The sequence below is a fragment of the Haliotis asinina genome, chromosome 6 (assembly GCF_037392515.1).
Source record: "Haliotis asinina isolate JCU_RB_2024 chromosome 6, JCU_Hal_asi_v2, whole genome shotgun sequence".
NCBI classification, from domain to species: domain Eukaryota; kingdom Metazoa; phylum Mollusca; class Gastropoda; order Lepetellida; family Haliotidae; genus Haliotis; species Haliotis asinina.
The window spans coordinates 67,616,287-67,638,749 of record NC_090285.1 but is presented as its reverse complement, the minus strand read 5'-3'; the positions used below and the strand labels follow the sequence as shown (position 1 = coordinate 67,638,749).

Here is a 22,463-nt window from a genome sequence, read left to right as displayed (position 1 = left end):
ATGAGTGTGACACAGGGCGATCAGGATGGGAGACAGGATTATGAATGACTGTTGGTATGCTCTGTTCCTACATCAAGACCTCTGTCAGTCTTGTCCTTCCTTCAACATCAAGGCATCACTCACCCCAGACTATTTTGCAGGACTCTGACACCAGCAGCATCACCAGTGAAGAAGGGTCCTCCAACAAGGTGTTCCGAGCCAAGACGAAGATGCTGAAGCGGCAGTTGGAGGACAAGGACAAGGTCATTCTGGAGAAGGATGACATAATCAAGGTCAGGGAGAAGCAGATAGAGGACAAGATGGCCATCCTTGGGGACCGCGAACTGATCATACATGACCTCAATGAGCAGCTGGAACAGAAGACAAAACTAATCGAGACTCTGCAAGGCATACGTGAAGTGGGAGGTGATGGAGGCTCTGAGGTAAGTTGGCGAGTGTCTATACAGTTTGGTGTTTCTTGCAGAATGGCCAGCAGACTGACCAAATGCTCAATGAGATTGAATCAACAGAAGTTTGAAAAGTCTTATACCATTCATAACAAATGTATTTTTTTCGCTGTGAGTAGTGTTTTGATTCAGAGTTAGTCTCAAGGCAACTGACAGTGCTGCAGTGCTGTTAAGGTCTTGTTACATACGCTTGTCTTATTTGAGATTATCATTAGTTGGATACCTGTCACAGCTGTGAACAGCATCTACATAGGAAGTATGAGACAGTCAGGTTATGAAGTCCTTAGTCTAGTCCTTAGCTTACACAAGACATTCTTATAATCTGCTAACATCTTTTTCTCATGCTGTTAAGCTTACAAGTAAACTGTTAAGTTTCTTAACCATGACTCCATAAATATGTCAGAATAAAAAAAAAAACAGTCCAAAGATGTGATCAAACTACAGTAAACCAGGATCATAACAATCAGTCAATCTTCGTTCACTCGAAAACCACCAACTTTCGTACAAGAACAAAACGCAAAAGTTACATAACACATTTTACAAGCATCTTAGGAGCTACTTCTTCACAAGGTTTGTAACGTTTTTAAATCTAGACAGGCATTTCAGTTTTACAAGGGTTACATACATTTGGGTGTTGATAATATAGTTTTGGAATATACAGTAATCTGGTTGGGAGAAGAGCTTCACATCTAAAGATGTAATGAAACTCATTACAATTTGGTTACATAGTTTACAAAGGCGATCCTCCCTCACAATGCCCTGTCACCTTCAAGTCTCCGTGGGTTAGTTGATTTGGAGTTCGGAATCTTAGAATAGGGATTGAGACAGAGTAGGTAAGAGTAAACATTGTTCAAGTTGTATTGATGTTATAAAATGTTTATGGAGAATGCCTTTAGGACTAGGTTCAATGTTTTCTCTTCAGTGTAGGTAGAACTGGTCCGACAGAATTTGTCAAAGTCAAAGGGACTGCTAATTTACTCTGTTATAACGACAGCATGCTTGACACATCTTTGCTAAAATATACAGCAAAGGACTAGAATGAAGTAATAGTTTGTTATATCTTTCAGTTTGAAGTTTCTTTGTGAGAATCATTTGTCGTCTGAAAATATGTAGCACAGGCGGAACACAAAGTGCTAGTTGAATAAGATTTTCTTGAGCTGACATTAGAATTGGGACACTAATGTTAAAGTCTTTAATTCGGTTGGATGATAGCTCTGGCTCATTTTGTAATTAGTGGAAAAATCAAGTAGACAAACCTGCACATGTAATATAATTAGTAATCAGTGATTGGTCCAATCAACACAATGTCAGCAGTGGAAGTTAGCCTTATGGCTGGTAAAACAGAACCTAAGATGACTCACCCATTTAAACTTGAGTCATTTGTCAGTCTTGATAATGGTAAAAAGTGCCTAGCAAATGTGTGTCAAGAAGTAAATGATATTTTTACAGTATATGTAAATATGCATATGGGGCCACACATCATTCTTTGAGGTCTGGTCCTGTACTATTTCATATGCATCCCTTATTTATGTCCTTTACTTTTGAAGCATGGGGTAGACAATGCTCTCATTACTGCCATGTGTAAATGCTGAATATTTATCTTGCTATAAATTAATTTAACCAAAATACAGGAGAGTGAAGTTTTTGAGTGCAAGTGGTGCTGTGTATGTCAAAAGTAAATTTTGTTACAAACTGTTCTTTATGGGTTTTTTTTTTTGATTATGATATCAGTCATAAAAGCAATATGACCTTTGACTTGGGTTCGTATGATATATACTGAACACAAACAATTTGGGATATATGATCATTTTGACATCATTAATAGTGACAGATTTATTTTTTTTACACACTGATAAGATATCAATCATAAAATACCAATCAATATTCCTAACTTATTTTGTCCAGTATATAACAGCTGATGGTATCTTGCTTATCCACTATGCTTCCCACTTTCATTATTGCATCTCCTCATCATGCTCTATCCTCCTACTGAAATATTAATACTTCTCTGCACATTTGAATCCTAAGCATGTAAACCTGCATTGGTAAATTTTCTTAGTGTGCTTTTATGCTGTTCTCGCTTTTCAAATATCTACTGTAAAAGTTGTGAATACAAATTAAACACAGCACGGAGGATGGAGACGGAGCAAAGTTTCTCTCTGAAGCATGAGATTGTGAGCAGTGTATTTATCAGTCCCAGATTCAGGAGATGTACGCTCAGATGGTGTACAAGGACAAAAAGATGATGGAGCTAAACAACAAGATTCTGGAACAGGACCGAAAAGTGATGGATCTGCAGGAGTTTGTTGGTGAAAAGAATGAGGTCATCAGAGGCAGAGACAAAGTTGTTGAGGTTAGTGAGGTTATGAAGGTAGGATGGATATTGACATTTGCGTGAGTTCATTAGAAGAAGGGTCAAGGTTGCGTACCACCACCCTGCCAGAAGTAGTTAAGATTGTTGAGTGACGGCTATATGAGATAGTTAGAGGCACTATAAAGGTTGTGTGAAAGATGTATGGGGTCATTAGAGGCAGATTCAAGGTTCTTGAGTGAGGGATGTGTGGGGTCATTGGAGGCAGGGTCAAGGTTGTTTAGTGAGGGATGTGTTGGGTCATTAAAGGCAGGGTCAAGGTTATTGAGTGAAGGATGTGTTGGGTCATTTGAAGCAGGGTCAAGGTTGTTTAGTGAGGGATGTATGGGTGTCATTAGAGGCAGGGTCAAGGTTGTTTAGTGAGGGATGTATTGGTGTCATTAGAGGCAGGGTCAGGGGTGTCGAGTGAGGGGTGTGTGGGCTCATTAAAGGGAGGAAAAAGTTGTCAAGGTGAAGGTCGAGGGAAGGTTGTGGTAGATGGAGATAAAGAGAAATATCTTTTATCTTGTCCTGTGGTGGTAGTGAGTTGAGAGTGGTGATGCATGCAAGCATGCTACTATTCTTTTAGAATGATTCAAGAATGCATTTTTTATTTTAGTTGGTTGTTTGGTTGTTTAACGCCATACTCAGCAATATTCCAGGTCTATGACAGCAGGCTGTAGATAATCAAGTGTGGACCAGACAATCTAGTTATTGAGTGCACGAACATCGGTCTACGCAACTGGGATATGATGACATGGCAATCAAGTCAGGTCATATTATGGCTGAAATATTGCCGATGTGACTTAAAATCTGACAAGCATGGGTTTCTGAAGACCACTTGTAACCCAGATCTTGATGGGTCATTTATTTTAAACTAATGCTCAAAAGAAAGTATACACCTCTTTAGTTAGACATTAAATCAAAACGAAAACAAATATCATTGAAATTATTTTGAATTCAAGAAGAGTATTCAAATGCACATCAAAGGTCCATACATACAGTGCATGAAATGGTGAAGGTTTGGTTTGATGATCGGATGTGCTGGTCACGCGTGGTCGACCGCTCCTAGGCCTATCAGATGTGCTGCCTTAGTCGCTGCATCAGTCTGATGACGGTTGCTCTTGTGCATCCAAAGGTTCTGGCGATGACAGTGTTGGTTGCTCCATGCTGCGCCATTCCGACAGCTCTCTCTCGCTGAACTTGGCTCAACTGTGGCATACCTCGTGTGTTATTCTGATCACTGTGTCCCTAACATGTCCCATCAACTGATTTATACCACCAAAATGCACATGCATTTCGTGTTACACCAGAAAATGTTGTTTTTCAATTTTATGCTGCGTTTATGCGAATCGTAATTTTTTGGTACAGTTTGTTCTCTGAAAGGATGGGTCTTTACATTGGTAACATGGCTCAGTATGGATAATTTCTTAAGTTTTCACTTTGCGAAGTTTTTATGTACTTGTTTGGTGTATACTTTCTTTTGAGAATTAGTTTATCTTGAAACTCTTATTCAACCATCATTTCTTTGGGTTGGGGTTCTTCTTCACATTTTCTACGACATGTTTATTGTGTGCCAGTGTGACTTTTGGTCATCGGAAAAGCCTTTGTTTGCTTCAGATTTTGCAAACATCTTTAAAGGAGAAAGATCAAAGCATCCAGGATCAAGCGACTTTGATCGTAAAACTTACCACTAAAGTTGAACACAATGAAGAAACAATAGCTCTCATGATTGAGGATCTTAGAAAGGAGGAACACAAGTTGAAGGTGGAAAAAGATAAATTTGATCTCAAATTGACAGAGACGCAAAAGTATTTTGAGGAAACCCTACAAGAAAGGGAGGTTGAAATAAGTAAACTCCGGGACTTAATCAGGGAAAACCAAAAAGACATTTCTACAAGGGAGGGCGATTTGAAAGAACTGATTTCTCGTCATGAAAGGGACATTCAGCAGATTATGTCCAAGGGTGAAGTTAACATTCATGATCACGTGATGAAAATGTTGGAACAAAAGATGAAGGACACAAATGAGGTCTTGGAAGGAAAGATAAAGGTCATTCAAGTCCTTCAAACAGAAATGGCTGAGAAAGAGAGTCAGTTGGCCGAAAACAAGGAAATAATGAAAAATCTGAAGGATAAGCTTCAAGTGACATCAGAACAGTTGATGCTGCTTCAGGCCAACTTTGTGGACATGGAGACACAGTGGAAAACAGAGAGAGAAAGGCTTGAAAAGAAACAAAAAGATCTCATTGAGAAACAGGAAACAGAGAAAAGTGAGAAAGAATTGCAGATACACACTTTGAAGACAACACTCACCCAGTATGAAACAGCCTATGCTCAAGCATCTGAGCAGTACAATGCTTTGCAAGAGAGGTATCAGCAAGCAGTTATGGGTCAAGGTCAAGGTCAGGTTTCGCCACTGCCACCTGTTGCAGCATCTTCTGACTCTGATGAAGTTCAGGCACTTAGAACTATGGTCAGTCAGCTAAAGGCTGAAATAGCTCAAAAGACTGATGTTCCTTCTTCCAAGTCTGCAGCTTCAGATTCTGATGAGGTCCTTGCATTGAGGACTTTGGTTGATCAGCTCAAAGCAGAGATAGCTCATGGGCCAACAGCTAAATCTTCTTCTGGGGACAGTGATGAAATAGAGGCACTGAGGGTAATGGTGGACCAGCTGAAGGCTGAAGTTATTGACAAGACAGACAAGCTAGAAGCAGCCAAAAAGTCAGATGAGGCTGGGAAGGGAGAGACAAAGATGCTGAAGATGAAGGCTCAGATGACCTCCAAGATCAAGTCATTGGAGAAGGAAGTCACACAACTTCGCAAGGTAGGGGAAATGCCAGCCATGTCTATTTTGATGGAATCAAGCTGATGTATTGATATGATAAATAAGTGTTGGAATACATAGCCTATTATTTTGATGAAACTTATCTTGAATGAGGCTGCCACTGTCCTACATCTTCTTCTGATGTGTTTGCATCTAGTCAGTTTGTAACAAAAATGCATGCACTAGCTGATACACGACTGATGAGCTTATTTATGGCATTTCTTTACAGGGTAGTGATCTTGCTGATGAGGTTGTGACCCTGAAGAATCGCCTGGCAGAACTTGAAGATGAGAAGGGGCACCTGCAGCTGAAGCTGGTTGACTTTGAGGAGGTCCGACTGCAGCAAGGTAATAGAGGATCATGGATAGAGGCTATGTGATAGCTTGATGTTTGTTTATGGGATTAATGTGAGAAACTTTCTGGGCCTTTTCCTCTGTATATGTAAGGTATTGGGAGTAATTACTTTGAATAATACCTAAAGCAATGTAAAAACTCAATAACACACTTGCTCATTAAAGTAGTGCCAGAAATGCTTGGAAAATGCCTTTTGGCAATTATTTGATAATGGCTGATATTTCAGATTCAAAACTCATATGTAATCATTCATACCACCTCCACCCAATATCGCATATGAGTAATCACAATGTACCATTCCCTAACCATAATGATTACTCAAGTGCAATCGTGCAGCGCACCAACAGACATGAGTAAATGATGCGATGGTGTAAAATCCTGAATGGCCCAAAACAAACTTAAAGTCAAACTTAACAGCAACAAGACGGAGTGCATTCTCCTTGGTTCTGAGAAACAGAGGTCCAAGTGTAGAGTTGACTCACTGGATTTTGACACTTTTTGTGTCTACTCTGCTGATCAAGTCAAAGACCTGGGCGTGTTCCTAGATTCAACCTTGACACTCGACTCCCATGTATCTCATCTTTCATGTAGCTCCGCAACATTGGAAATATTTGCAAAGATCTTACATAGAATAAGTGTATATGGATGACAACTTCTTCAATACTGGAACACAACGTTTCGATACAGGCTCTTGTATCGTTTTCAAAGTGTAAATAAAGTGTCATTTTACACTTTGAAAAAGATACAAGAACCTGTATCGAAACGTTGTGTTCCAGTATTGAAGAAGTTGTCATCCATATACACTTATTCTATTTACTTCCAACTTCTAAAATATGCCTCTCAAGCAAAGATCTTATAGTTGAATCTGCCAAGAGTCTTTTATTGTCACTTGTCATGAGTAAATTTGATACCTGTTATTGCTTACTGGCTGGTGCACCAAAGACCTAGATAGTCAAGCTGCAGAGAGTGCAGAATGTTGCCGCCCACTTCGTGACTCAATCTGGAAAATACGAGCACATTACTACTGTCTACTGTACACTCTCCACTGGTTTCCATTCAAGTTCCAGATCGAGTTTAAACACTTATGCCTTGTTTTCCGTGTGTCACTGGAACTGCACGTTCTTGTCTATCTAATCTTCTATGGAAGATACTGGTATGAATTTGGAAATAGTTGCTCTGCAAAGATATGAAGTTGCATGTCACCAGTTCAGTGCGCATACATGCAGTGAAACTTTTATTGGTGAACACAATTATCTCTGCTGTTTGAATTAAGACTTTTTATGTAATGTATTTTTAATACAACTACTACATGAGTTCCATGAAAAAAGCGTAACTATTTACAATCATTTATGTAATTTAGTTGAGGCTATTTGAATAATTATAGATTGTATTTCAAAACTACAGTTTATACATAGTATATTTATGAATGTTGTTAAAACGTCAACATTTCCTCCGGTGAAGTCACCCCTCAAATGCACTTTTCATCAGAGCCTTAATATCCAGTTAAGTAGAGTCAAACATGTATCATATATGTGATTTTAGCTTGTCTCAATTTCATCATTTTGATATTAAAACCAAAAAGCGTTTTCCAAGCATTTCTTGCATCACTTAAGGAATGTTTCTGAGCTTGTGAAGATGGCTGTGGTTGCCCCTGGGTGAGCTGATGGTGGATGGGATGGTCAGATTCTGTGACTTGCTTGATTGCTTGTGATTGTTGCTCATGATATTAATCATTGGATAGTCTTCTTCAGACTCAAATATTTACACCCTGAGACCATGCAGCTGTAAAATTGCCATGTGTGGTGTGCAACAATGAACAAGAAAGCAGGTATGGTTTCCTGTAGACCTGTGAACAGTTAAGTTCATGTTATTGTGCTGCAGCTCAACTTGAGACCCAACTGAAGGACATGGAAGCAGAGAGGGACGCACTCATGAAGCAGAAGGCTGACCTCCAGGCAGAGTTTCAGGCAGCCAATGAGGAGAGAGAGAAACTGAGTCAGATTGTCACAGACCTGCAAGCCACTGTTGACCAGGTAGGTAGTAGTGCTGGTGTTGAGTTGACACATGTCATGTTGGATTACTTATGATGATCCAGGTATTATTGTTATTATTATCATTATTATTGGATTGTGGGCTCTCCGTCTGACCAAAAGGGCTATTAGTGGAAACTTGTATCACCTCGGATTTCCGCTACATTTGAGTGATGTGACTTACAAGCTGTTGAAAGTAGTGGTATACTCACCTCATGAACTCATTCTGTTCTCATCCTTGTCTGTGTTTCAGAACCAGGTATCCCATGACAATGACCAGCAGCAGAGGCTCATGGAGCTACAGAAGGATCTAGAGTCAGCCCGAGAGGAGCTGAAGGAGGTTAAGGAGCAACATGATGCAGAGAAAAAGAATCGGGTCAGCCTGGAGATTCGAGCTCTCGAGCTGGAAGAGTTCAAGAAGAAGACGGAGGCTGATATAGTGAGTAGCTTCTGAATCATAAATACCAGTGAACAGGGTAACCTCATCCTGAACACAGTGACAACCAGAATCAGTAGATTGCATATTACACAGTGGGAGAGGATGAGTTTCAGTGAGTGAGTGTAGTTTTACGCTGGTTTTTGTTATTGCACTATTCCAGCAATATCACGGCAGGGGATACCAGAAATGGGCTTCACAGATCTTACCCATGTGCCATGTGGGGAATCAAACCTGAGTTTTCAGGATGCCAAGTAAATGCTTTAACCACAAGCTACCCCACTGCTCCAGGATGAGTCTCAGGATATAATGGTGGGTTGTGGTGAGACACACTTTGAATTCATTGTCTCTCTTCCCTAAGAGATTCTATTATGTATGTGTATGTTCCATTCCAAACCCTACATTTGTTTATGAGAAATTGGTTGGTTCCAGGAGTCAATGACAGAGAAAATAGCATCCCTTGAGAGAGTTGCGTCTGAGACTCAGACTGACCTTGAGGACAAACTGTCCACCATTGAGACCTTAAAGGGAGAGAAGGTTGCCCTGGAGATGAAGATGGCCGAAACTGAGGAGACCAGAGATGGTAAGGAGGAAGACATCCCATAAGGCGACCAGATTGTCTGGCCTAGTGTCAGTTATTAATGAAACACCATCATTTGGCGACAATATTGATGAATGTGTTGTTAAATTGCAAACAAATTGATGATGAAGACGTTGTCCTTGCCCATACAGTTTCTATTGATGTGAATTAGAACATTTCTGACTGATATTCTGATCTTTGATGGGAGAAACATACTTTTCACATTTTCCTTTAAATGTCAAGTAGGTGACCTTTTCGAGGTAGTGTAGAACTTTTTAACAATAAATTATCCATCAGTATGAAACTTTTTGAGCACATGTGTTTGTTTGTTTGTTGCAGCTACTGAGGTTGAGAAGATGGAGCTGCAGAGTGAGATTAACCAACTCAAGGATAAGATTGAGAGTGACAAGAGGCCAGTTATAGCTTTCGAAAAGGAAAATGAAGACCTCAGGGCTAGGGTGAGATATTTTTCCTCTATGGGAAGTTTTTTATATTTGTAGACTTGAATAGTTGGGGTACGTGCAAATTTCTTGTGTTCATGCTTTGTTGGCATATACATATTTTTACTCTCACGGCATGTAATACAGGGAGATATTGTCAAAGCCTTATCCATCAGTCCATTCATCCATAATCATCATGCAAAAATATCTGAATCCAGTGTCAGTTTTGGATAATTGTCTGTCTGCTGCCATGATTTTAATAAACAAGACAGTAATTTAAGAAGGAGTGAATGAGTTTAGTTTTTATGTCAAGCTCAGCAGTATTTACCCAACCATCCAGTGATCAACAGCATGAACCTGACCACCTGTCCATTAGTTTCCCATTATGGCAAACATGGGTTACTGAAGATCAGTTCTAACCCATGTTTTCATGGGTTATTTTAAGAAACCTGTGTAGGCTGACACAGTTGGACACTGCTGTTGACATGTTAAAATATTTTGGATAGATGTGAGTATTAAACTTCTTCCAATATTTCAGGTTGAGGAACTTCAGAGGAATATTGACAGTGGGTCAGAGACTACAAAACAGGATAAAGAAGAAATTAATAAGTTAACCTCTGTGTGTGAAGACCTTCATTCTAGAATTGCCTCCCTTGGTGAAGAAAACACACAACAGAAACAACAACTTCAGGCAGTGCTGGATGCCAAGGTTATTTGATGTTCTTTCTTTGATCAGCTATTTTTCATGTCAAGAGACATGTGTTCTGTTCATTTCTGCATTACATTGGTGGTGACAAATATTACTCTTATAAATGGACCCATGGAAATACAGGGTAGAATATGTCTTTAGCAACCCATGCTTGCCATTAAAGGTTACTACGCTTGTCATAAGAGGTGACTAACGTAATTGGGTGGTCAGGCTCACTGCCTTGGGTCACACATGTCATCAGTTCCCAATTACGCTGATCACTGGAGTATTGATGAGAGTGGCATAAAACTACAATCGCTTTTATAAATCACAGAAATTAATGTTATGTGATAGGATAGGATGTATAAGCTGTGATGCTTTTTCAATTCATGTTTTGTCACATGAAGTGTGGGAAAAGCATCACTTTTTGTGCCAGTAGTTCAATTTCCAGTAGTTTGTGGCAGACAAAATTTTGTATCTCTGACTATTTGCATGTTCTGGTACTTTTTATTTTTGCTTCAATTGTGCATATATGTTTCATTACAGGAACAAATTGAAGAACGTCATCGTCAGTCTGTGGAGGAACTGGAAGTCAGGGAAGGAATGATACAAAAACTTAACACAGAGATCACTGAAACCAAACAGGAGGTGAAAACTGTCCAGGAGCAACTGAGGATTTCTCTCAACGACCTACAAGCAGCGAAAGAGTCTGCAGTATCAGACTTCGAGCGAATGACAGCAGAACTGACTGAGAGAGAATCTCGCATCTTGCAACTGACTCAATCTCTGGACGAGAGAAGTGAAGAGATACAGAATGTGAAGGCATCAGCAAACGAGAAGGCTGATGTTGCTTCCAGCCTTGATCTTCAAGTGAAACAGTTGTCTCGAGAGCTTGATCTCCTGAAGGAGGGTCAGAGTGAGAAGGGAAAGGAGTTTGAGATGAAGACTCATACTCTTCTCTCACAGCTCTCCGAGATGGAGGTTGAACTTTCTGAACAGCAAAAATCTGCTGCTACCCTAGATGACAACATTTCAAAATTGAAAACTGAGAAGATTGAACTTGAGAAAGAGCTTGTGTCAAAGGATTCTGAAATTGTATCCTTGAAACAATCTTCTATAGTCCTTGAGGACGAACTATCTAAACTGAAAGATGATTTTAATGCACAAAGGTCCAATCAAGAGGCACTGAAAGAACATGCAGAGGAAAAGAGTTTAGAATTAGTAACATTACAAAAACAGATCCAAGATTTGTCACAGAGGGAGCAGTCTTTTCGTGACCAGCTTGAAAAGGAAAAAGATTCCAGTGAGCAAACGAAAGGAGAGTATGAACAGTTACTAGGGGATCATGAGTTTCTAAAGAGATCAGTGGCAGAGAAGGATTCAGAGCTTGAAAAGTGCAATAGTAGAATAGAAGAGCTGACCTGTTTGTGTAGTGAAAGGGATAAATCAGTTGAAGACCTAACTGAACAACTGAATAAACTGCAGGAAATTTCAAGTGACCGTCTATGCAGTGTAGAAGCATCTGAACTTGAAATTGCCAGATTGAACACTGTTATCCATGAGAAAGAAAATGAAATAACATCCCTCAGTGAAATGTGTGATTCTTTGAAAACCGAGCTGACAAAAATGACAGGTGATTTGGAAAGATACAAAGTAGATTTGGATGTGTCTCTGTCTGAAAAAAGTGATGTTTTGCTACAAGTCCAAAACTTGCAAAAAGTGGTTACTGAAAAGGACATCAAGATTGACTCAATTTCCCAGTCAATGGATGACAGCTCTTCACAGACTCAGAAAGTTTTAGAGGAGAAGGATATGAAGATCCAATCTTTGGTGTTGAATCTGGAAGAGTTAAACACCCATGCTCAGGCTGAATCTGAGAGGATTCAAAATCTTGAAACTGACCTTGAGGAACAGTTCCGTATCTGTGGTGAAAAAGATAGTCAAATACAGCTAATGAGTGCTGAGGTCCAGGAACTCAACTTGAAATGCTCTGGCCTTGAAACAGCAGTTCAGAAGTTGAAGGAAGAGCGCGAGGAGCTATCTGTTCAGTATGAGAGGACTGTGGAAGAGAAACAGGTGCAGGTGAGGACTTTAGAAGAGAGTAATCAACTTCTGTTACAGGATAAAGAATCTTTATCTGTTGCCTTGCAAGAACATAAACAAATGCTTCTTGTTGTTAATGAAAAGGTCACAGAGTTTGAGAGCACAGTAGAGAACTATAAGCACAATTTATCAACATCAAATGACAAATTAGAAGATTACAAACAAATGTTAGAGAGTAAGGTACAGGAGGTAGATGCAGCTCGGTCTGAAACTCAGAACTTGCAAAAAAGGTTTGATGAAATCACAAAACTGTATGGTGACTGTGTTCAAGACCTACAAACTGTGACAACAGATTTTGATGTGTTGAAAGAAGAACATGAGAGCCTCTCCTCCAAGAATCTTCAGTTACTGCTAGATTTTGATGAAATCCGGAAAAGTGTTGATGAGAAGAATTGTGAAAATGAATCTCTGTCAGCTTCTTTGGATATAGTAAACTCTGATTTGGCAGAGATGAAGAATAACTATGATTCCTTGACAAAATCATTTGAAGCATCTCAGCTTCAGTTACAAGATACAGACTCTGAGAAATGTGGTGCTTTGTTGAAGGTGAGTGAACTTGAGGCTGAACTCAAGAACAAACTTTCTGATGTGAATTCCTTAACTTTATCTTTACAACATACCAAAGAAATGCTTGACACTGTGTCAACTGACTCCAGCTCCCAAGTGCAAACTCTCACTGAGAATGTGCATGAACTGAATGCTCTGATTGAGTGTCAACAGTCTGAACTGTCCAGCATGAAATCCCAGTTGTCAGAAACCAAAGAATCATTTGAAAGTTTGCATGTCAAGCAGCTTCAGACGGAGAAAGACCTTGCCTCTCTGTCCAGCCAGCATGATGTGGTGCAGTCTGAATGTGCTAGTTTAAATGTTCAGAATAATAGCATGAAATCCAGTGTCTCTCAGTTAGAAACAGAGCTGCATGAGAAACATTTGCAATTTGAAAAGACTCATGTTTTGTTGACAGAAACTGTTGAAAAGTGTGGTGTTCTGGAGTCGGAGGTAAGGACTCTGAAATCTAGTCATGATTCTGTTGTACATGAAAGAGAAAGGTTGCATGGAGAACTTCAAACGCTGACGTTATCTCTTGAGCAGAAGAATCAAGAGTTCGACAGTGTTGTGAAATCTTTTTCAGACGACAAGGAAAGACTTACTGAACTTTTGTTGGAGAAAGAGAAAATGGTCGACAGTCTTTCCAGTGACATGGCATCCAAGTCTTTAGAAGTGGAAAATGAGATTCAGACACTGAGAGATGAACTGTTGAAATGGAAGACTGATTGTGAAAGCATGGAACAAGAGGTTTGTGACAAAAATGTACAGGTTGCAATATTACAAGAACAACTTTATGTTCAGTGTGCCTCAGGTCAGTCATTGCTGGCCACTTTGGCTGGACTGAAAGCAGAAGTGAGAACTGTTTATAAACTGCTAGATGCATCCAAAGAACAGTCTATGAAAGATGTTGAAGAATTATCAAAACATAGAATTACCATTGAGGAAGAGCTGACAAAAACACAGGCAAAACTTGTGGAGGAAATGGAATCAATATCTCATCTTGAGAAAGAACTGAAACAGAAGAACCTCCTCCTTGAAGAGAGAGATGAGAAAGTTCAAGGTCTTGAAGAGGTCACCAGAGGCCTTGAACAAGAGTTGAGTAAAGCTGATAAGGAACTTGACAGAAAGGACAAGAAAATATCAGAGCTTGAAATTCTGATTGAAGTTGAAAGAAATGACAAGGGAGATGTTGAAATTATGATGGAAAAAGAAAAAAATATGCTCATTTCCAAGATTGGAAAACTGGAATCTATGTTAGAGGAGAAGCAAAACACCATCAAAGATCTTCAGGATGACAGTAGTCAGCAGATTTCCACCATTTCAACATTGCAGTCAGAATTTAGGAGCATCTCAGAAGAGAAAGAGAGATTAGAAAGCACATTGACTTCAGTCAGTAGTAAAGTTGAGGAACTGGATCAGGTTTCAGCCACCAGGGGCATTGAACTGGAGTCCTATAGGAAGAAGGTTGAAGAGCTAGAGTCATTAGCTGCTGAGAAGAATCAGTGGATTGGATGTTTGACCGAAAAGCTGAGATGTCAGACAGATGAAACTGGAGTTGTAGTGTCCAAAGTTTCTTCCTTGGAGGAGACCTTGCAACTTGAACTGTCAAGGAATTCAGTTTTAGAAACTTCATTGAAGGAAAAAGCTGATATGATTTCATCACTTGATGAAATTATTAATGATCTGAAAACACAACTGGATGATAGATGCAGTGTTATTACTGTACTAGAGGGTCATGTTCAGGAGCTGCAGAGTTCCTTAGAGGAATCAGAAGGAAGTGTGATGTCTCTGAACCACAAGAACAACGGTTTATTAAATGATGTTCAGAGGTTAGAAGTAAATGTTAGTACAGAGAGAAATGTTGTGGAAGACCTTACAGTGTGTAAAAATGAACTCTCTAGAAAAATTGATATGCTAAACAAACAACTGAGGACAGGAGAAGAAGTTATTACAGAACTGAATTCAAAGGAACATGATCTGTTGCTTCAGCTGGAAGAAAGTAAAGAGAATTTGACAAAAGTTTCAGCACAGCTAGATGCAAGCCAGCAGCAACTTTCAGAAACACAAGACTGCAACAAAATGTTAGAAATTCAAAAGGATCAGCTTCAGACTGACTTGAGCAGTGTCCTTAGTAGCAAAGAAGTTGAATCAGAGGCCTTGAATACTGTGAGGAAACACATGGCACTGGTGGAAGATGAGAACAATGAGTTAAATAGCAGAATCAAGAACCTTGATGAATCATTAGCTTCAGTTAAACAGGAAATGGAACAGACAAGTGAAAAGTATCAGCAGACTGTTGAAGAAAAGGAGTTAAAGATAGAAAGCATGGTGACTTCATTAGAGGATCTTAAGAAGATGATTGAAGAAAAATGCCAGAATATATCTGAACTGAAGATTCAGCTTACAAATGCAGAAGAAGAACTCAAATCACTTAAGGAAAGGTCCGAAACCAGCACAGAAGAAAAGGAAGTGAGGATAAAGAGTTTGTCAAACTCCATGGACCAGCTTCAGAATATGTTGGAGCAAGAGATGATGAAGTCATCCAAGCTTGATAATGAACTGAAAGAAGCACAGCATGTGAAAGATGCAGATGCAAATGTCATTGAGAAATACAGTGTCCAGATAAATGACTTGAAACATCTCTTGCAAGATGAAGTCTCCAATTCCCAGCATCTCCAAGAGAAAGTGCAACATTTGAATGAAAGTCAAGAAAAAATGTCCATTATCTTGGAAGAAAGAGAACATAATGTTGTCCAGCTCACTGGAAATATTGAACAGATGTCCCAAAACTTGGATGTGCTTGAGACAGAGAGAAATAGGATTCAATCTGACCGTGACAGTACTATGCAGGATTTGCAGGCTACTATGCAGAAACTGTCCTCATCTATGCAACAGATTGAGGTCGTCATGAAGGATAAAGAAAACTTAGAAAAAGAAAAACAAGAATGTGCCTTACAATGTTCAAACGTGTTGGATGAGCTTGAGCAGACTAAAGCAGATCTGTCTCAGACAAAGCAGGATTTAATGTCAAAATCGTGCACTTTAGAAGAATCTCAACAACTTGTGCAGGACCTAAAACATGAGATTGCTGAAAAGTGTTCAGAGCTTGACGAACTCCAGACCACTAACAAAGAGGTTTTGGACCAACTTCATATGTCAGAGGGTATGCTTAGCAAAACAGAAGAAGAACTTACTGATCTCAAGGGAGTTCATGGGAAAGTCACTGAGGAACTTTTTTCAGTTCAAAACATCAAAGGAGGAATAGAAGAAGAACTTGTCACAGCAAAGGAAGATGTGCAAAGAATATCAAAGAAACTTTCTGTTCAGACTGATGAACATGAAGTAATGGCACAGAAGTTAGAAGAATCACTGGCAACTGCAAATGCTGTCTTAAAACAAAAACAGGAACAGCTTGATGAGTCAGAAAGACAGCTAGAGAAAATGAAACTGTGTTTAGAAGAAGAACAGTCCAAGTCCCTGGTCGTACAAGGACAGTTAATGAAGTCCCATGATGAACTGACTATGAGTCAAGAGGAAACCAAGGAAGCTAATGCCCAGTTTACAGATGTGAGAATGCAACTTAGTGACAAGATCCTGGAGGTGGACACTTTGATGAAAGAAATGGAGACATTGTCATATGATCTGAAGAAGATATCTCATGAAAAAGAAAGAGTGACTGCAGAAAGGATAGTTCTAGAAGAAGAACATCAAATGTTAAGACAAGAATTTTGTGGCTTGAAGGAAGTGAGGCTAGGCCTGGAGAATGATATCCAGAAGCTTGAAACTACAGTGCAGTTACTTGAATCAGAGCTTAACACATTGAAAACCACCCTAGAAGGAAGGTCTTTGAAGGTTTTAGAACTTGAGAAAGCTATGGTAAATACCACTGAGATGTTACACTCATCTGAAGAAGTTAAAGAGAGAATAAAAAGCAATTTGGAAGGTGCCGTTTCCGACCGAGACAACAAGATTGTCCAACTTACTGAGCAAGTGACAAATCAGGAGGAAACACTGGAAGTGAAAACAATGCAGATAGAGGAACTACATGCAGAAGTGTCTGAGAAAAGTGCATCCCTACAGATCTTAGGAGAAGAATGTGAGGAACTCAGGGTAGTTTCAGCCTCAGCTCAGAGTGTTGCAGCCAAAGCTAGAATAAAACACAAGCAAGTAGTACAAGATCTGTCACAAAAAGAAAAGGTTGTCTGTGAGCTTCGAACACAACTATATAAACTTGATGGAAAGAAAGAGGAAATACACTCAATTTTGAGTAATACCGAAGAAGTTTTAAGTGAAAAGACAAGTCAGCTTGAGCAAGTATGTGAACTGTTGAAAAAATCAGAGGAGGAATGTGGTAGTTACAAACTAACAGTTGCAGACAAGGATGTCAGGATATCCTGTTTGACAGAAAACGTTGAAGAACTCAAGTTGTCTTCAGATGCAAATATAGCCAAGATAAAAGATCTTACATCGGAAGTGGAGGCTTTGAATAGTACTGTTGGGCAACTGGAACTTGACAGGAAAAATCTGCTTAAACAGCTTGAAGAAACACAGAATACTTTGGGTCACACAGAGGGTTGCATAGATACTCTGAAAAAGGGACAACAGCAGGCCATAGACAATCTTAAATCTGTCAGTGATCAAAAGGAAGAACTCAAGAATGAACTGAGCACCCTTGAGCAGAAATTTGATGAAACACATTTAAAGATGTTGTCACTCATGGATGAACTTTCCCAGGTCAGTCTTGCCAAATCTGAAACTGAAAACAAAGTTGTGTGTCTTGAAACAGAGAAGGAAAGTTTGATAATCTCAAAGCAGGAGTTGAAAGAAGAAGTATCAAGACTTTCATCTATACAAATAAACAATCAACAACAAATAGAAAATTTGAGCCGTCAAGTCGAGAATGGAAGACAAAGTGTGGAGATGGGGTGCCAAGAGATTGAACAACTCAAGGAACGTGTGAAAGTTTTGATGCATGAAGCCGAAGAAAGAAATATAAAGATATCAACACTATCTTCACAGTCTCAAATGTCCATGACGGAATTCACCACGGTGAAGGAGAAGCTTAGTATGACCATTAATAAACTTGAGAAGGATCTTGTGGAGAAAACTGTGGTTATAGACAATCTTACCACAGAGGTGGATTCTTTAAAGAATGAAACTCATAACATGGAGGAATCCTGCAGTGCTTTAAACTCAAGCATTCTACAGCATGAGGAGTATGAAAGAGATCTGTATGCACTTGTTGATCAGAAAGAGAAGGAAATATCACAACTCAGGGTACAACTTCAGTCTGAACAAGAAGAGAGGGAGTCTGATGTTTCACAGTTGAAGGTTGAACTGTCAACAAAAACAACAGAAGTCAGTGAGATGAGCAACAAGCTAGGACTTGAAATAGAGAATTTAAAGAGGACTTTATTGGAGAGTGAACTGAAGCTGCAACAAGCAAATGACGTCAGAGAAAAAACTGAGCATGCCCTTAGGATCGAGATGGAAATGACAAGAAAACAGACTGAGGATTTGTTGTTACAGCTCCAGGAAAAATCAGGTGCTGTTCAGGAGAATGAATTACAGTTGCAGATCACTTTAGATCAGTTGTCTGAGTTGGCAGTTTCCAGTGCTAGTCAGAGAGCATCTTACCAAAAATTGAGTAAAAAGTACAGGAATGTAGAGAATCTTGCAAACTCCCTCAGGTGTACTATTGAACAAAAGGATGTCTGCATCTCACATCTTGAATTGGACTTGAAAAGTGCTTTGGAAACTGTTGCAGGGATATCTGCTGAGAATGAGAAGATGAAATGCAGTCTTGTAGAGTTGAGAGAAAATATGAGGGACACAAACCGTTCTCTTGAGAAGGCTCATGAAACAACCGATTTAACCAATCAGGAAACCGAGTCAGAGAAACAGGACATTGAAGTGCTTGTAAAGCAGGTGCAAGATGGAAAGACTGGTATGGATAGAAGAATATCTGAACTGATGGAAACCATCAAAGAAAAAGATATTTTAATAAATGAACTGAAAACAAATATACAAGGCTTTCAGGATGAGATTGATTCATTATCGGTTGGTTTAGGAGAGACAAGGACAGATTTACATGGGCACCAGGAAGAGAATGAACAATTACGGGCATCCTTGAGGGAAGTCCAAAATGAGAAAGTAGACTTTGTTGAGAAACTCAGAGTCGCTAATGCAAGTATTGAAGAAATGGAACTTAATTTCCAGACATTGCAAAAGGAAAAATCATCTCTATGTGAAGAAAACTGTATACTGTTGGAAAAAAAGAATAAAGAAATTCAGATGGCAAATGATACCATCAGTAATTTAGAAGACGGGAATAGTGACAAAGATGTCCAAATATGTATTCTGTCTACACAAGTCGAGGAAATGTTGACAGACAGCTGCTCATTTGTTGCTGCATTGCACAAACTGTTGATGGAGAAAACTTTACTTCTCAAAGTGAGCTCTGAAAAGGATGACTCTTTGAAGAAAATGGAAAAACAGCTGACAGAAATGAAGCACAAATGCTTAGCTCTTACATCTGAACTGAGTAACTGGGGGACTACAGTTGCAACACTCACTAGTGAAAACTCTTCCCTCACAGTCTCTTTGGAGGAAAAATCAGCATTGGTAGATTCGCTTTCTTCAAACATACACAGTTTCTCTGAAGAAGCTCTTGTTTTGAAGCAGCACAACAAGAAACTGACCAAAGAATTGACCCAAATGGAATCAGACTTAAAAGGGATAAAATTTGAAATGGAAGATAAGCTACAAACTACACAACTGCAGCTCACACAATCTCAAAATATGTGTCTAAAAGTTGAAAAAGAGAAGAATGATAGAGAGAAAGAAATTGGAAATCTTCAGTCAAAGTGTCAAGATCAGGAAACTGAATTGAAAACAGTTCATGGAGAATTAACTGAACTCAAGGAAACATATCATAGCATTGAAAAACAGCTTAGCACCCTTGCTACAGAGAGGGAAGAACATTTAGAGAAGATATCTCATTTAGATACAGACCTGATGAGGAAAGTAGTGGAAACCCAGAGTATGAGTGAAACACTTACTGCTTATCTTGAGACATCAGAATCACTGTCCTCTGAAGTTGAACACTTATCAGGCATTCTCAAAACCCTTGAATCTGAAAAGAACACCCTGATGTCAGAGCTGGAAGCATCCAAGGAAAAACTGGCTCTGACTGTTGATCAGGCTGAGAGACAGCATTTAGACAATCTAGAATTGCTTGAGCATTCAAAGCGAGAAAGGGACACTGAGGGTGGAAAACTCATGGGTAGAATTGACCAACTTACATCTGACTTGAATCTGCAAGCAGAAGAACATAAATCTTCTCTGAATTGCAAAGATGAAGCTTTGCAAGAATCAAGAACACAGCTTCAGATTCTTGAGAGTGAATTAGCTGATGTAAGTCAGAAAACTGTCAGCCTTGATGCCACATATGTTGTGGCAGGATTCAGAACCAGGGAACTGAAAACATCTTTAGAAAAAGTATCATTTGAAAGAGACAATTTCAGAACAGAATTTCTGTCTGTATCTTCATCCTTTGCAGAAACAAAATCAGAGCTTGACAATCTCAGACATGAAATAGAACAACAGAAGAATCAATGGGAGGATACTATTTCAAGCTTGAAAGCATCATTAACCAAAGTAACTGAAGAGAAGGACTCATTTGTTGTTGACTTGCAAACTATTCAGCAGTCCTTGCATGAAGTGCAAGTGGAGAATGAAAATGAGCTGCAGGTATTGAGTTCAGCATCATCCACTCATGATGCAGAGGGAAAGCGAAGCAACTATCTAACACAAGAGGTTGAATGTTTACATGAAAGTGTGGAGGTACTGGCTGCATTAAAGGATTCTTTAGTATCAGATGTTAAGTCCAGAGATGAGCTTATAGCTTCACTTCAAGAGCAAAAGGCAGATCTTCTTGCACAGTTAGAGAATGAACAAGGCGAGGCAGTATCTCTCAGAGATCAGATCAACTTGAGATCTGAAAGGATTTGTAAACTTCAAGAAGAATTAAGTGATTTGTCAGTGAAGTTTGAGGAAGTGAATAGTAACAGCAGGCACTTGGTCCAAAGTTTGGAGAATGTGTCTGAGGAGAAAAAGAAACTGGAGGAACAAGCATCACTGCAGTCTCAGCAAATCCATGAACTGGTAACCAAAGAGGAGCAGCTTACATTACGGCTAGATGATTTACGGAAATTTTCATCTGAAAGTATTGAGACTTTGACTGATCAAAGAAATAATCTGGAATCAGTGGTGGAAGCAAAGCAGGACGAATCTTCAAGAATGTCTAATGAGCTTGAACAATTGAAAAATCAATATGAAGATGTCTTTAGAGAGAAAGAAAGGTTGAAGGAAGACTTGGAGAACAAAATGGCAGGAGTGACCCAGGAATTAATGGAAAAGGAATGTGCATTGGAGGAAGTGCTCACCAACTTGAGAGAAAAAGACACACAGATTTCAATATTCATTCACGAACTAGAAGACCTTTCAGACAAGTGGTCATCTTATGATGCTGTTTGTAAGAAGATGTCAAAGAAAAATCACCTCCTGGTTAAGGATTTGGCTTCAGTGAATCAAAACCTCATAGAAAGGGATTTAGAGATTCAACAGCTAAAAATGCAAATTGAATTTGTGACACGGGAGACTGGTGAAACACTCAGTGAATCAGTTTCTTTAAGGTTGGACTTAGAAGAATCTTTAAAAAAGGAGAAAGAGAGAGTGGAAAGTCTTGAGGAGAGATTGAAAGCATTGTCTGAGACAGAGGCAAACCTTCTGCAGTGTTTAGAAGCTGAAACAGTGAAGAAATTGGAATTAGATATTGTTTTGAAGAAGTTGCAAAGTGATATTACAGATAAAGATGTTCAGATTGCCTCAATGATTGACAGTCAAACAGTTCTTCAGGAAACACTGGATGAACAGCAGTGCTTGCATGCCAAATTTGAAACTGAATTTGCTTTGACCAAAAGTCACCTTGCTTCCACAGAATCTGATTTGCAGGATGTGAAACAAATATTGTCAGAGAAAGATGAAGAGAATGTAAAGAATGTTGAAAAATTGGAGCATAAAGCAGCCCATCTTCAAGACAAAATTGATCAGCTACTCACTGAGGTAGTCAACGAGAAAGAAACCACTGTGGAGCTGGAACAGAAACTGGGTAATAGTAAGAAGATCATTGAAGAACTAGAGGAAACAGTGTCAGATTTTGAATCACAGTTGAAAACATCAGAGAACACTGTTGCTTTCAAAACTGAACAGATTTCTGTCCTTGAAGCTAAACTGACAGAACTGAGTGATTCCCTTGCTACCATGGAACACGTAAAGAATAAATATGATGTAAAATTAAAGGAGACAGTGTCATTACTTGAAGACAAAGAATCACAGGTGATTGCTCAGAAAGAGATTGTCAAAGAGCTGCATGATGCACTCTCAGATAAAGAAATGTCCGTTGCTTCACTGAAGGAGCAAGTACATGAACAACAGGAACTTCTGTCTGATAAAGATAATCATGATTTGGTCTTACAAGAAGATGTTGCCGAACTAAAGAATTTGGTTGAGGAGAAGAATGAGAGGATTGCTGAGCTTGAGACTGTGGTGAGTGAGCATGATAAAAGTATGGAAGATCTTGTTAGTCTTATGAGTCCAA

At 39.3% G+C, this 22,463-nt stretch overlaps 1 protein-coding gene across 3 annotated transcripts in view; it reads left to right on the top strand.

Moving 5' to 3' along the window:
* LOC137287090 (golgin subfamily B member 1-like) overlaps window positions 1-22,463 on the top strand; it is a 55,741-nt gene that overhangs the window by 4,023 nt on the left and 29,255 nt on the right. For 2 of the 3 annotated variants that reach the window (XM_067819220.1, XM_067819218.1), the window contains exon 1: window positions 12,824-22,411. In XM_067819220.1, the coding sequence (XP_067675321.1) occupies window positions 12,881-22,411 (9,531 nt within the window). In that variant the 5' untranslated portion in view covers window positions 12,824-12,880. Of the gene's footprint in view, window positions 1-140; window positions 423-2,640; window positions 2,800-4,416; window positions 5,623-5,851; window positions 5,970-7,857; window positions 8,010-8,259; window positions 8,446-8,874; window positions 9,026-9,361; window positions 9,481-10,000; window positions 10,172-10,696; window positions 12,233-12,823; window positions 22,412-22,463 lie in introns of those variants that run through there. The other variant, XM_067819219.1, reaches the window with a different exon arrangement.